Here is a 14,444-nt window from a genome sequence, read left to right on the forward strand (position 1 = left end):
CCCAAAGATAACAGACTACTTTCCAAACGGTCTGATGAGTTAGCTGTTAAGGATTCGCTGGCTCTCAGTGTTCAGTGTGCAGGTTCTGTGTCTAATATGGCCCAACGCCTATTTGCTCGAACCCGCCAAGTTGAATCATTGGCGGCTGAAGTGATGAGTCTCAAACAGGAGATTAGAGGGCTCAAGCATGAGAATAAACAGTTGCACCGGCTCGCACATGACTATGCTACAAACATGAAGAGGAAGCTTGACCAGATGAAGGAAACTGATGGTCAGGTTTTACTTGATCATCAGAGATTTGTGGGTTTGTTCCAAAGGCATTTATTGCCTTCGTCTTCTGGGGCTGTACCGCGTAATGAAGCTCCAAATGATCAACCTCTGATGCCTCCTCCTTCTAGGGTTCTGTCCAGTACTGAGGCTCCAAATGATCCCCCTCCGGTGCCTTCTCTTTCTGGGGCTCTACCGACTGCTGAGACTTCTCCTAAGCAACCTTTGTGAAGGCTCCCTCTTGTGTGCTTATTTTGACTCATGTATATGTACATATTTGTAGCTTATCGGGGATATCAATAAATAAGCTTTCCTTCATTTCAACGTATTGTGTTAAATACACCAAAGCCTTCTTCGCTAAGTTCTTTGAATTTTCTTTTGTTAAAGCTTGTATGTTGAAGCTTTCTGAGTGGAGCATGTAGGTTGGGGTAGTGTTCTCTTAATTTCCCGAATGAGGAAAACTTCTCGGTTGGAGACTTGGAAAATCCAAGTCACTGAGTGGGATCGGCTATATGAATCTTAGAACGCCATTGTGCTCGATCCTGTGTCATGTCCTTCGTTAGATCCAAGTACTCTAAGTCTTTTCTTAGAGTCTCTTCCAAAGTTTTCCTAGGTCTTCCTCTACCCCTTCGGCCCTGAACCTCTGTCCCATAGTCGCATCTTCTAATCGGAACGTCAGTAGGCCTTCTTTGCACATGTCCAAACCACCGTAACCGATTTTCTCTCATCTTTCCTTCAATTTCGGCTACTCCTACTTTACCCCGGATATCCTCATTCCTAATCTTATCCTTTCTCGTGTGCCCACACATCCAACGAAGCATCCTCATCTCCGCTACACCCATTTTGTGTACGTGTTGATGTTTCACCGCCCAACATTCTGTGCCATACAGCATCGCCGGCCTTATTGCCGTCCTATAAAATTTTCCCTTGAGCTTCAGTGGCATACGGCGGTCACACAACACGCCGGATGCACTCTTCCACTTCATCCATCCAGCTTGTATTCTATGGTTGAGATCTCCATCTAATTCTCCGTTCTTTTGCAAGATAGATCCTAGGTAACGAAAACGGTCGCTCTTTGGTATTTCTTGATCTCCGATCCTCACCCCTAAATCGTTTTGGCCTCCATTTGCACTGAACTTGCACTCCATATATTCTGTCTTTGATCGGCTTAGGCGAAGACCTTTAGATTCCAACACTTCTCTCCAAAGGTTAAGCTTTGCATTTACCCCTTCCTGAGTTTCATCTATCAACACTATATCGTCTGCGAAAAGCATACACCAAGGAATATCATCTTGAATATGTCGTGTTAACTCATCCATTACCAACGCAAAAAGGTAAGGACTTAAGGATGAGCCTTGATGTAATCCTACAGTTATGGGAAAGCTTTCGGTTTGTCCTTCATGAGTTCTTACGGCAGTCTTTGCTCCTTCATACATATCCTTTATAGCTTGGATATATGCTACTCGTACTCCTTTCTTCTCTAAAATCCTCCAAAGAATGTCTCTTGGGACCCTATCATACGCTTTTTCCAAATCTATAAAGACCATGTGTAAATCCTTTTTCCCATCTCTATATCTTTCCATCAATCTTCGTAAGAGATAGATTGCCTCCATGGTTGAGCGCCCTGGCATGAACCCGAATTGGTTGTCCGAAACCCGTGTCTCTTGCCTCAATCTATGCTCAATGACTCTCTCCCAGAGCTTCATTGTATGACTCATTAGCTTAATACCCCTATAGTTCATGCAATTTTGTACGTCGCCCTTATTCTTGTAGATAGGCACCAAAGTGCTCATTCGCCACTCATTTGGCATCTTCTTCGTTTTCAAAATCCTATTGAAAAGGTCAGTGAGCCATGTTATACCTGTCTCTCCCAAAAGTTTCCACACTTCGATTGGTATATCGTCTGGGCCTATTGCTTTTTTATGCTTCATCTTCTTCAAAGCTACAACCACTTCTTCCTTCCGGATTCGGCGATAAAAGGAGTAGTTTCTACACTCTTCTGAGTTACTCAACTCCCCTAAAGAAGCACTCATTTCATGTCCTTCATTGAAAAGATTATGAAAATAACCTCTCCATCTGTCTTTAACCGCGTTCTCTGTAGCAAGAACCTTTCCATCCTCATCCTTGATGCACCTCACTTGGTTTAGGTCCCTTGTCTTCTTTTCCCTTGCTCTAGATAGTTTATAGATATCCAACTCTCCTTCTTTGGTATCTAGTCGTTTATACATATCGTCGTAAGCCGCTAACTTAGCTTCTCTGACAGCTTTCTTCGCCTCTTGCTTCGCTTTTCTATACCTTTCACCATTTTCATCAGTCCTTTCCTTGTATAAGGCTTTACAACATTCCTTCTTAGCCTTCACCTTTGTTTGTACCTCCTCATTCCACCACCAAGATTCCTTTTGGTGTGGGGCAAAGCCCTTGGACTCTCCTAATACCTTTTTTGCTACTTTTCGGATACAACTAGCCATGGAATCCCACATTTGGCTAGCTTCCCCCTCTCTATCCCACACACATTGGGTGATTACCTTCTCTTTGAAAATTGCTTGTTTTTCTTCTTTTAGATTCCACCATCTAGTCCTTGGGCACTTCCAAGTCTTGTTCTTTTGTCTTACTCTTTTGATATGTACATCCATCACCAACAAGCGATGTTGATTAGCCACGCTCTCTCCTGGTATAACTTTGCAATCCTTACAAGTTATACGATCCCCTTTCCTCATTAGAAGAAAATCTATTTGTGTTTTTGACGACCCACTCTTGTAGGTGATCACATGTTCTTCTCTCTTCTTAAAGAAGGTGTTGGCTAAGAAGAGATCATATGCCATTGCAAAATCCAAGATAGCTTCCCCATCCTCATTTCTCTCCCCAAAACCATGGCCACCATGAAAACCTCCATAGTTGCCTGTCTCCCTGCCCACGTGTCCATTTAAATCTCCTCCTATAAATAACTTCTCCGTCTGAGCAATTCCTTGCACCAAGTCTCCAAGATCTTCCCAAAATTTCTCCTTCGAACTCGTAACCAACCCTACTTGAGGTGCGTACGCACTAATCACATTGATAAGTTCTTGTCCTATTACAATCTTGATTGCCATGATTCTATCTCCTACCCTCTTGACATCTACAACATCTTGTACCAAGGTCTTGTCCACGATGATGCCAACACCGTTTCTCGTTCTATTTGTGCCCGAATACCAAAGTTTAAACCCTGAGTTTTCTAGATCCTTTGCCTTACTACCAACCCACTTAGTTTCTTGTAGGCACATAATATTTATCCTTCTCCTCACCATAACTTCCACTACTTCCATAGATTTTCCCGTTAAGGTTCCTATATTCCACGTTCCTAAACGCATTTTGCTCTCTTGAACTCTACCCTTCTGTCCTAGCTTCTTCACCCTCCCCCGTCTAATAGGATCAAAGTACTTCTTTTGTGTGTCCCGGGTAAAGTTGATAGGAGCATATGCTCCCAAACAACTTTGAGTGGAGTCGTTCGAAAAGAAGTTTCTATGGCCCCCTTGCTCATTTAACACTGCATCCGAGTGCCGATGGAGATACAGCGACCCTTGCTCACTTATCACTGTGCTCAGGCCACACAGCGCGCCACTTACGGGTGACGCCCTAGCTTTAGCGCGATTTTGTTCTGGATTCATTTTCATAAGGATTCGACGTGATCATGGAGTGCCGGCTGTCGACTACCTGACGCCCTCCCCCTCCTCCTTTATCCGGGCTTGGGACCGGCCATGTAAGACATAGGCGGAGTTGGTTGAGTACATGTGACAAATAAATTATTAGATATGGTGGGTGTAACTGTAAAAGAATCATCCTCTAGTATAGTGAACTTGTGCAATTGCTTTCACAATGTTTGTCCTCTTGTATAGTATAGTATAATGATCTAATGGTCTTACATGTTGCTTGAAAGCAGTGTAACCTACTTGCGGCTGGATGGGTCAGTTGAACCTGAAAAACGTTTTGATATTGTCAAAGCTTTCAATTCGGATCCTACAATCGATGTTCTGCTACTCACAACCCATGGTTGGCTTTTTATCCTTTGCTTGCGTACTAGATTCACAGTCAAGAGTGTTACTAAGTCTAAAATTGAATCACTTTCCGCAGTTGGTGGGCTGGGCTTGAACCTGACATCTGCAGACACACTCGTTTTCATGGAGCATGACTGGAACCCCATGCGGGACCATCAGGTGACTGTCTTTTGCTGTCTTTATCCTCTAAGGAGTCTAAATTTCATCTCTTGAAATTGGAATCATAGGCCATCTGTCACATTTCATGTCTAGTGTTCAGGAAAAGATCTCTCTGATGAACTTCAATAAAGCTCCCTAATTGCTCGTCATCTTTTCTTGAAATTGGATAGAGACCAGCTGCCATATTTCAAGTCTAGTTTTCAATAAAAGATCTCTGAGATGAAATTCAGTGAAGCTCCCTAATTGCTCAGCATTATTCATTGTTATTTACCTTTTTTTTTATCACTTGCAGGCAATGGACAGAGCACACAGATTAGGTCAGAAAAAAGTTGTCAATGTCCATCGCCTTATTATGCGTGGCACTCTCGAAGAGAAAGTTATGAGCTTGCAAAAGTTTAAGCTTTCAGTAGCTAATGCAGTCATTAATGCTGAAAATGCTAGTATGAAAACCATGAACACAGACCAACTGCTTGATCTATTTGCTACTGCAGAAACATCTAAAAAGGTATTGCTGGCTGGTCTATCATCTGCATGTTCTTGCCGATGTTGAACCTATATGATAACCATGTTATTGTTTTTCTTGTGGTTCTTTTGGATGCTGCACACATTTACAGAAGCTAATACAAATTCTAATTGAATTGTTATGTGTCTGCTGCAAGTTCTTAGTTGATGTCAATGACAAGTTTCAACTATTTGTTTGTTTCCTAGGGAACTTCTATATTAAAGCATCCTGATGGAAAATTTGATGGAGATATGAAATTAATGGGCACTGGAAAGGGGTTGAAAGCAATTCTTGGTGGGCTGGAGGAGTTGTGGGATCAATCACAGTACACCGAAGAATACAATCTCAGTAACTTCTTGGCAAAGCTTGATGGTTGATGCGAAGCTTACGACTCTGTACAGTATATTTCTGCATCATGTAAGGACCCAAATTTTGACATTGTAGCTCAAGGCGTACTCCTTCCTTTTCATTAGAGTTCTCCCATATCGTTATAATTTCAGGACGTTGAGGGCAAGAGTTGCATGAGTGGTTCCAAAGCCTGTCATTACCGTGCCTTGCAAAGTCATGGAAAAGGCAAAGAACAAACAAGCATACCATTTCCATGGGATTTGCAAAGACATGAGCAAGCATATCTTGCAAAGGCATGCTAAAGGAAGGGCATGAACAAGCATGCAGTGACAATCAACGACCAAAAGCATATATGCTTTTGTTTTTTTTGTTTTTTTGTTTTTGTTTGTTTGAACAAAAAGCATATATGCCTTTACAAGGTGTAAACAAGGCATGGTTGAAGGCAACGTAAGGCACCACTTATGTCACAAAGGTGACTAGTCTAAAGCTGCCTATAAATGATTTCTAGGTTTAGAAATTATCTGCCATGGTATTGGGATACACTTAATTCACCACATTGTTTAAATTAAATATCACATTAATAGGAGGGAGGACCACGGAGGACATTGCATTTGCAAGGTTTTATGGTCAAATTCTTAGAGGCATAAAATAAGTATTTGCCTACAAAGACTCGAAAGTAAATCCTTGCCTTCAACGACAATTTACCTGACAGCTATGCAACCTAAGCATTAGGCTCCGTGCACCTAGGCCCACTTGAGCAATACCTCAACTCTTTCTCACGTGCGCACTTGGGACTCTCTTCACCTTAATTTGCGACGGAAATTGTATGAAAATAGTGGGATTCAGCCCACGCTTACTAGTGACGTGGGAAGTGGGGTCAGGGATCTGTTGTCTCCTAAAATGTGTTCTTTAACTTGGAAAAATCATTTTCCTATGTATTCTAGGAATTTCGCAATTGTATTCGTTCATCGTATATTGTACGGTCAATTTTTTTTAGATACTATTTGTATTTGAATTTTAAATTTTAAATGATTTCTGACCGTATGATGTACGATGAACGGACACGATTACAGGATTCCTAATAAAAGGATCTGGCGAGGACCCTTTTCCCTTTAACTTAACTCTCAATTTAATTGTGTTAACATTTTTTAATATGTATTTAAAAACAAAAACATATTCCATTAAAGAAACCCAGAACAATAAACACACCAAAACCCAACACAAGAACTCCCTCCAATATTTTCCTAGCAAAAATATTAAAATAGTCACCACAACAGCCCAACTATTGTTACCGTTGACAGCAAATCTCACCGTCATTAAAGCTTCCTCTCCACTCTCTTTTTCTATTCTTGACCAGCGAAGCCTTATAGGATGAATGAATCAAACCTTGCCATCGGTTCAGATCTCATCGTCTATTGTTTTCGAGTCGATTCAAATCGGGTTTATATCGATCGACCAGATTTCCTCCTTCCTCAAACCAAAATTTACATAAAATTAGTTGTTTGACGGGTTGGTCGATCACAATTAGGTATTTTGAACAGACAAGAAAATGGCGGAGGAGAGAAAAAAAGAGGTTTCGTCGAGGATAAAAAGGGGTGTTTCATGTTTGTTTGCTGGGAAAATATTGGCGGAAGTTCCAAACTTCCAGTGTTGGTTTGTTGTGTTATTGTTTTTGTTAATGTTAATATTTTAATATTAGGCTTAACTGAAAGAATGCCCAAAGGTGCCAAAACGAGATGATCTTGCCCGAAGCCTAGCTATTAAGCCTGAAGCAAATTAAAGCCTTCTTAGCCAAGGCATAGGCCATGTGCCTATGATTGAAGTGACAAGTGATATAGACCAGCTCATTACCAACCAAAAAGCATTTTTTTATGGCATAAAGATGTAAATACAAGATGACTCACTACTCCTGAAAGTCCTCAGCCAAGAGTGAAGCTAAAGCAACCGGGCCAAGTTGCCTTTAAAAGCCAAGATAGACAATAGAAACAAAAACACTCAACCAATCAAACAAACAACATACAAACGCTGCTGTCAAGCCAGATTTGCATACAGAGAGCTAAAATCAACATAGATTTAGTCGTTTTAGCAATAGTTCCCTTAGAAAAACTATCTTTTGTCTAGTGTGAAAGCTTTGCTACCTTCCTTAGTGTTGTAGTATCAATTCCCTCATGTAAAACATGTTTACCATCCATCCGTTTTTAGCTTACAACCTCTGTAAACACAAAGAGAAGTGGCTGCAAGAAGTTCAACCTTACCAGACAAGGTGAAATCTTGCCTGAGTCTCTTTGTTTGTACTTTAGCTTAATAGATCTATCGTTTAAATGTACTTTTCAGCATGTATTCAAGTTATTCCCAACTATTTTCTACTTAATACCTCCATTTGCATTCAGAACTGGTCAACTTAATAAACATGTTTTCATTAAGAACGAACTGAAATTGAGGAAATGGTGTAAAGGGCTCTGGACTCCCTCTTTTTGGACATATAAGATTATGAACTAAAAGTCCTTACTTGCAAGGCAAGAAGAAGAACTTAGTGCAGACTTAATCCATCTGTAACAATCATTTGATAACAAGAAGTTTAAGTAATTTGAGGCGCAAGTAATCGGCTTAAAACACACTTGTTCTAAAGGAAGTTTTTTTTGTTTGCTTGCTAAGGTTAGGTAACACATGCTCAACAGCCTGATGGGAACCAGATAATTTATATTCACGCCCTTAATTTAGGTCTCCGCTACCTGTTTACGCAATTCATAACATGGCCTACTGCATATGCTAATTAAAACGCTAATCTTATATATAAAGCCAATGGAAAAGTAAATAGTGATATGGTGTCACCAAGTTTCAACAAAAATATTTGAACAAAAATGCCCCTAAGACAAAAAACTTCAAAGGCATCCCAAAATAATGCATCAAATAAGGCAGGGGCATTTTCGTCATTTTAATAGTATTTTTTAATAATTAATTTTTTGTGCTGTTTTTTATTTATTTTTTATTTTTAATTAGTGTCTCATAATATGTTAGCAAGAATGTGATTCAATTTCTCTTTTTTTAAACACGTTCAAAACATCTTAAGAGGCGTGTAATGTCGGTTATAAAAAAAAAATTCTTCGCACGCAGATAATAATGTGATTAAATTAATTATTAAATGATTGTTTTTTTTTTTAACAAACGATATTATATGCACTAAGGGGGAGGGGGTGAGCTTAGCCTCACAATGGGCTAGCAATAATATGATTCAATAAATTGTTTATTAAGTATTATTTTCTCTATTTCAAAACGTTCACAACATCTTAAGAGACGTGTAATGCTGGTTATAAAAAAAATTCTTTCGCACGCGAATAATAATGTAATTAAATTCGTTGTCAAATGATTTTTTTTTAACAAACGATATTATCTACACTAAGGAGGAGGGGTGAGTTTAGCCTCACAATGGGTTAATAATAATGTGATTCAATTAGTTGTTTATTAAATATTATTTTCTCTATTTTTAAACACGTTCAAAACATCTTAAGATGCGTGTAATACCAATTATAAAAAAGGTCTTTCGCATGTGGATAATAATGTGATTAAATTACATTAAATTAGTTGTCAAATAATTCTTTTTTTAACAAACGATATTATCTACACTAAGTAGGAAATGGTGGTTTAGCCTCACAATAGGCTAGCAATAATGTGATTCAATCAGTTGTTTATTAAATATTACTTTCTCTATTTTTAAACACGTTCAAAACATCTTAAAAGGCATGCAATGTCGGTTATAAAAAAAGTTTTTCGCACTCAGATAATAATGTGATTAAATTAGTTATCAAATGATTGTTTTTTTTTTAAAACAAACGATATTAGCTTAGCCTCACAATAGGCTAGCAATAATGTGATTCAATCAGTTGTTTATTAAATATTATTTTCTCTATTTTTAAGCATGTTCAAAACATCTTAAGAGGCGTGTAATGCCGGTTATAAAAAAGATTTTTCGCATGCAGATAATAATGTGATTAAATTAGTTGTCAAATGATTTTTTTAATGTAATAATGTAATTTTTTTTTAACAAGCGATATTATCTACACTAAGAGGGAGGGGGTGAGCTTAAGTCACATCACAGACCGACTCCGCCGTAGCACGATATTGTCCGCTTTAGGTCTGGCCACGCCCTTACGGTTTTGTTTCTGCGAATTCTGGCGAGAACTTCCCAATGGGTCACCCATCCTAGGATTGCTCTCGCTTAACTTCGGAATTCCAATGGAACCTGAAGTCAGTGTGTTCCCAAAAGGCATCGTGCTATAGGAGGTGGACATGTATATATAAGGCACATCACCCCTTCTCCGTTGGTCGATGTGAGATGTTACAGCTTAGCCTCACAATGAGTTAGCAATAATGTAATTCAATCAATTGTTTATTAAATATTATTTTCTCTATTCTTAATGTAAATTCTATAGAAACTGATTTTATTATGTGAATTCAGCTACTTTAATTTATTTATGAGGGATTTCTTCTAGCATGATCTAAGATTATTCATTTACTTCAAATATTTGACTTTCCTTTTTTCAATTCACGCATATAAATACATTTAAAACGTGTACGCATAGCACACCGTGATTCATAAAATGCCTTCATCATTTTAATTAGTTGTCAAATGATTTGTTTTTTTAACAAACGATATTATGTACACTAAGGGGGAGAGGGTGGGTGTAACATCTCAAATCGCCCAGGGGAGTGGATCTTGTAAGCCTTATATGTATATTCTCATCTCTACCTAACACAAGGCCTTTTGGGAGTTCACTGGTTTTGGGTTCCATCGGAACTCCGAAGTTAAGTGAGTTCGCGCGAGAGCAATTCTAGGATGGGTGACCCATTGGGAAATTCTCATGTGAGTTCTCAGAAACAAAACTGTGAGAGCTTGGTCGGGGCCCAAAGCAGACAATATCGTGCTATGGTGGAGTCGAGCTCGGGATGTGATGGGGGTCCGGGCCGGGATGTGACAGTGCGCTTAGCCTCACAATGGGCTAGCAATAATATGATTCAATCAATTGTTTATTAAATATTATTTTTTCTATTTTTAAACACGTTCAAAACATCTTAAGAGGCGTGTAATGTCGGTTATAAAAAAAGGTTTTTCGCACGCGGATAATAATGTGATTAAATTAATTGACAAATGATTGTGTTTTTTTAACAAACGATATTATCTACACTAAAGGGGGTGGGCTTAGCCTTACAATGGGCTAGCAATAATGTAATTCAATCAATTGTTTATTAAATATTATTTTCTCTATTCTTAATGTAAATTTGATAGAGACCGATTTTATTATGTGAATTCAGCTGTTTTAATTGGTTTATGAGGGCTTTCTTTTACCATGATTTAAAATTATTCATTTACTTCAAATATTTGACTTTCCTTTTGTCAATTTATAGTAAATACATTTAAAACGTGTAAGTCGCACATAGCACGCTGTGATTCAAAAAATATCTTCTGCACGCGCGTGAACGCGTGCATGAAGGCTAATTCTGTATTATGGTTGAAATCAGTCCTAAGAGTCAACGATCGAAATTGGTCACTTGTCCCTACAGCAAACTAGTATTTTACTCAAAACCTTGAGCTATATTATCAAACTTAAAACAAAATTAATAAAGTCGAAGACGTTCGCCTAATAATATATATCGAGATCAACCATTTGAATTATAAATTCTTATGATTAACCAAGGACAATCTTTCATCTGGTATGCACCATTCACTTGTTGTATGTGTTTTAAAATCGTAATTATGGATAAAACGTTCATGTGTAACAGATTTTGAAGAAACAGTGCTTGTCATCTAACCAACCTACCACGTTAAAAAAAAAAGTATTCGCTAAAGTTTTTCTTTTTTGTATGTGAAACTCGCAGGATGATCGAAAAACAAATGCAAATTCACACACACAAAGTCATAAATTATTGGAAACATAGGTTACCGATTCTTACGTATATGTAACTAGCTCATAGTTGGATCATGACAATTACAATCACATCTAGGATATAAGAAAAAATTGTAGTAATAGTCCCTTAACTCTAACTCAATTGGAGCAATGGTCTCTCAATTAAAAATCCATGACCGTTAACTCATCAAAATATGTAGCTATGGTCATTTTCGTCAACTCCGTCAAAGTTTTGTCAAAATGAGTCATGTTTTAAGGATCATTGCTACAATTGAGTTAAAATTAGGGACCATTGCTCCAATTAGGTTAAAGTTGTGGGACCATTTCTCAAATTGGGTTAAAGTTGTGGGTTAAAGTTGTGGGACCATTACTGCAATTTTTTCATTTGGTTTTTCATATTTGCCCATTGATTCAGCCTTACATGAGCGGTACGTGACTCATTTTGAGTAAAGTTCTAACCGGGTTGACGAAAATGACCATAGCTGTATGTATTTATGAGTTAAATGACCAATAGTCAAAGATTTTTAGTTAAGTGATCATTGCTCCAACTGGGTTAAAATTAAGTGACCATTACTATAATTTACTTAGGATATAAATAAACTATTGCGTGATGAAGTGGTCGAAGACAAATAAATGAACTAAAGTTAGAAACTGAATCATGAATCCCATATATGTTTACTGCTCCTGTTCAGGCTCGAATTTGGAATACAAGAAGTTAATATGCGCTCTGTATACAGGATCCGAATTTGGGATCCTAACATATGAATTTCGAAATATACGCTAAAACTCTCTATAAGGGTAATAAGTTTTTCTTAAAACTAACTAGTTTCCTGAATTATGAATTAAAACTACTACAAATGTCTAAGAAACGTACATTTTTTGTACAAATGATATTACTAGTGAGAGGTTAAACATAAGACTTGATTGTACAGAAAAATATTGTTACTTACTTGAATTATAAATCTTTATTATTGAATATGTAAATGCAATTAAGTTTGTAAACCAATAATTAACTTAATTTTGATAGTCAAACACCTCATATAAAGTGGAAAACCAGGAACCGGAAGCATTTACTAAGGCGGTTAGGGGTATCCATGCACGCTTTCAACTTTCCAGTCAAACCTCGGTCGCATGATGAAAGTCTGGTGGGTGAGATGTCACGTGTACAACAGCTACATGCCTACTCGAAAAGAAAGAACACATTCTTCACTTACTCTTGCTAGTGGTAGCTAGCAGCAGTATTTTCCCTTCTAAGTTTTGTAGACCCAAGTGGAACCAACTACTCATTTGGTCACACTACTATAAAAGCAACGTTACATTATCAATGCCCCTTAAACCATTGCTTCATCAACCCACCACAAAAAAAGAGTGCAGGGCCTGCATTGTTATCGTAAAAAATAAAAAATAAAAAATAAAAAATAAAAAATCTAGTAATATACTAGCTGAGATAGTATATTCTTGTTGTCGAAAGCCAGCTCCAAAAATGGTGAGTTCTGATTCAGTGAATTCAAGGGTTGAGACCTTGGCCGGCAGTGGAATCTCAACCATCCCAAAAGAGTACATCAGACCTAAAGATGAGCTTGTAAACATTGGTGACATCTTCGAACAAGAGAAGAACAACGAAGGGCCTCAAGTTCCCACCATCGATTTGAAGGAGATAGAGTCTGATAACGAAAAAGTGAGAGCAAAATGCAGGGAGGAGTTGAAGAAGGCAGCTGTGGACTGGGGTGTTATGCACCTTGTGAACCATGGCATCTCTGACGAGCTCATGGACAAGGTCAGGAAGGCCGGTAAGGCCTTCTTTGACCTTCCCATTGAGCAGAAGGAGAAGTATGCCAATGACCAGGCCTCTGGTAAGATTCAAGGCTATGGAAGCAAGCTTGCAAACAATGCATCTGGGCAGCTTGAGTGGGAGGACTACTTCTTCCACTGTGTATACCCAGAGGACAAGCGTGACTTGTCTATTTGGCCTCAAACACCTGCTGATTACATGTAAGTACTTAAAAATCTTAGCATACTTAATTGGTGTCACAATCATAAACCCTAGTCTAAAATTTTAATTATATCTCCAAATTGATTAAAATTGTCAATAGTTATATATATATATATGTGTGTGTGTGTGTGTAAAAGGCCCTCCTCCCCACAAGTAATTCTGGTTCCGCCACTTAACTCTTGTTAACATCAATCTTTAATACCTTGGCAGTGAGGCAACCGCTGAGTATGCTAAGCAACTGAGGGAGCTAGCAACCAAGGTACTGAAAGTTCTGTCACTTGGCTTGGGATTGGATGAAGGGAGGCTGGAGAAAGAAGTTGGTGGACTTGAAGAGCTCCTCTTGCAAATGAAAATCAACTACTACCCAAAATGCCCTCAGCCGGAGCTTGCACTTGGTGTTGAAGCTCACACTGACGTGAGTGCACTCACCTTCATCCTCCACAACATGGTTCCTGGCCTGCAGCTTTTCTATGAAGGAAAGTGGGTCACTGCCAAGTGCGTTCCAAATTCCATCGTCATGCACATTGGGGACACACTCGAGATTTTGAGCAATGGGAAGTACAAAAGTATACTCCACAGGGGCATGGTGAACAAGGAAAAGGTGAGGATTTCATGGGCAGTTTTCTGTGAGCCACCAAAGGAGAAGATCATCCTTAAGCCACTGCCGGAGACCGTGTCCGAGGAGGAGCCGGCAATGTTCCCACCACGAACTTTTGCTGAGCATATTCAGCACAAGTTGTTCAGGAAGAGTCAAGAGGCTTTGCTCCCCAAGTGAAGCGGGTTGTGCTAAATTATAATATTGTTGTGAACTATCGTACTAATAAATCTGTTTATGGCATGGTTGGTATGATACATCTTGGTTTCCATAGTATGTGAGTTTCCTTTTTGCACTTGGCTAAGCTACTCCTGTCTGCCTGCTTTGTTGAATACTATTGATTATATGTCCTTGTACCTGTGATGAATAGCTATTTTCAAGTCAAGATTTCAATATATGGGTACTTTCATTTTCTATGCAACTTGGCATCTTCACGTTTGCATTTTCACAACACATATATTATGATCGAACTGTTTATATATTAATCGTTAATTGTTTAAAGATTATTGTAAACACGGAAAATCCTGCAATGAATGAGACAAGAATACGTGTACAAAATAATATTTGTATTAATGATTTAGGGGTTACAATCTCTTCTACAAATTTAGCCTCTGATTCGATCTTCGTAATGTGTAGATTTGTGGAT

General features: G+C 38.5%; 2 protein-coding genes across 7 annotated transcripts in view; both read left to right on the forward strand.

The window, feature by feature from the left end:
* LOC103421876 (TATA-binding protein-associated factor BTAF1-like) overlaps positions 1-5,924 on the forward strand; it is a 36,026-nt gene extending 30,102 nt beyond the window's left edge. For 3 of the 6 annotated variants that reach the window (XM_070818667.1, XM_070818664.1, XM_070818666.1), the window contains 4 exons: positions 4,184-4,293; positions 4,375-4,457; positions 4,750-4,962; positions 5,166-5,924. In XM_070818667.1, the coding sequence (XP_070674768.1) occupies positions 4,184-4,293; positions 4,375-4,457; positions 4,750-4,962; positions 5,166-5,336 (577 nt within the window). In that variant the 3' untranslated portion in view covers positions 5,337-5,924. The remainder of the gene's footprint in view (positions 1-4,183; positions 4,294-4,374; positions 4,458-4,749; positions 4,963-5,165) is intronic. The other 3 variants (XR_011579079.1, XM_070818665.1, XR_011579078.1) reach the window with 2 other exon arrangements.
* Positions 5,925-12,693: 6,769 nt separating this feature from the next.
* Positions 12,694-13,978, forward strand: LOC103437327 (leucoanthocyanidin dioxygenase-like). Its single transcript, NM_001328948.1, is given in 2 exon segments — positions 12,694-13,202; positions 13,414-13,978. Coding segments are annotated over 2 exon segments (1,074 nt in total).
* The last annotated feature ends 466 nt before the right edge of the window (positions 13,979-14,444 follow it).

The sequence above is a fragment of the Malus domestica genome, chromosome 03 (assembly GCF_042453785.1).
Source record: "Malus domestica chromosome 03, GDT2T_hap1".
NCBI lineage: Eukaryota > Viridiplantae > Streptophyta > Magnoliopsida > Rosales > Rosaceae > Malus > Malus domestica.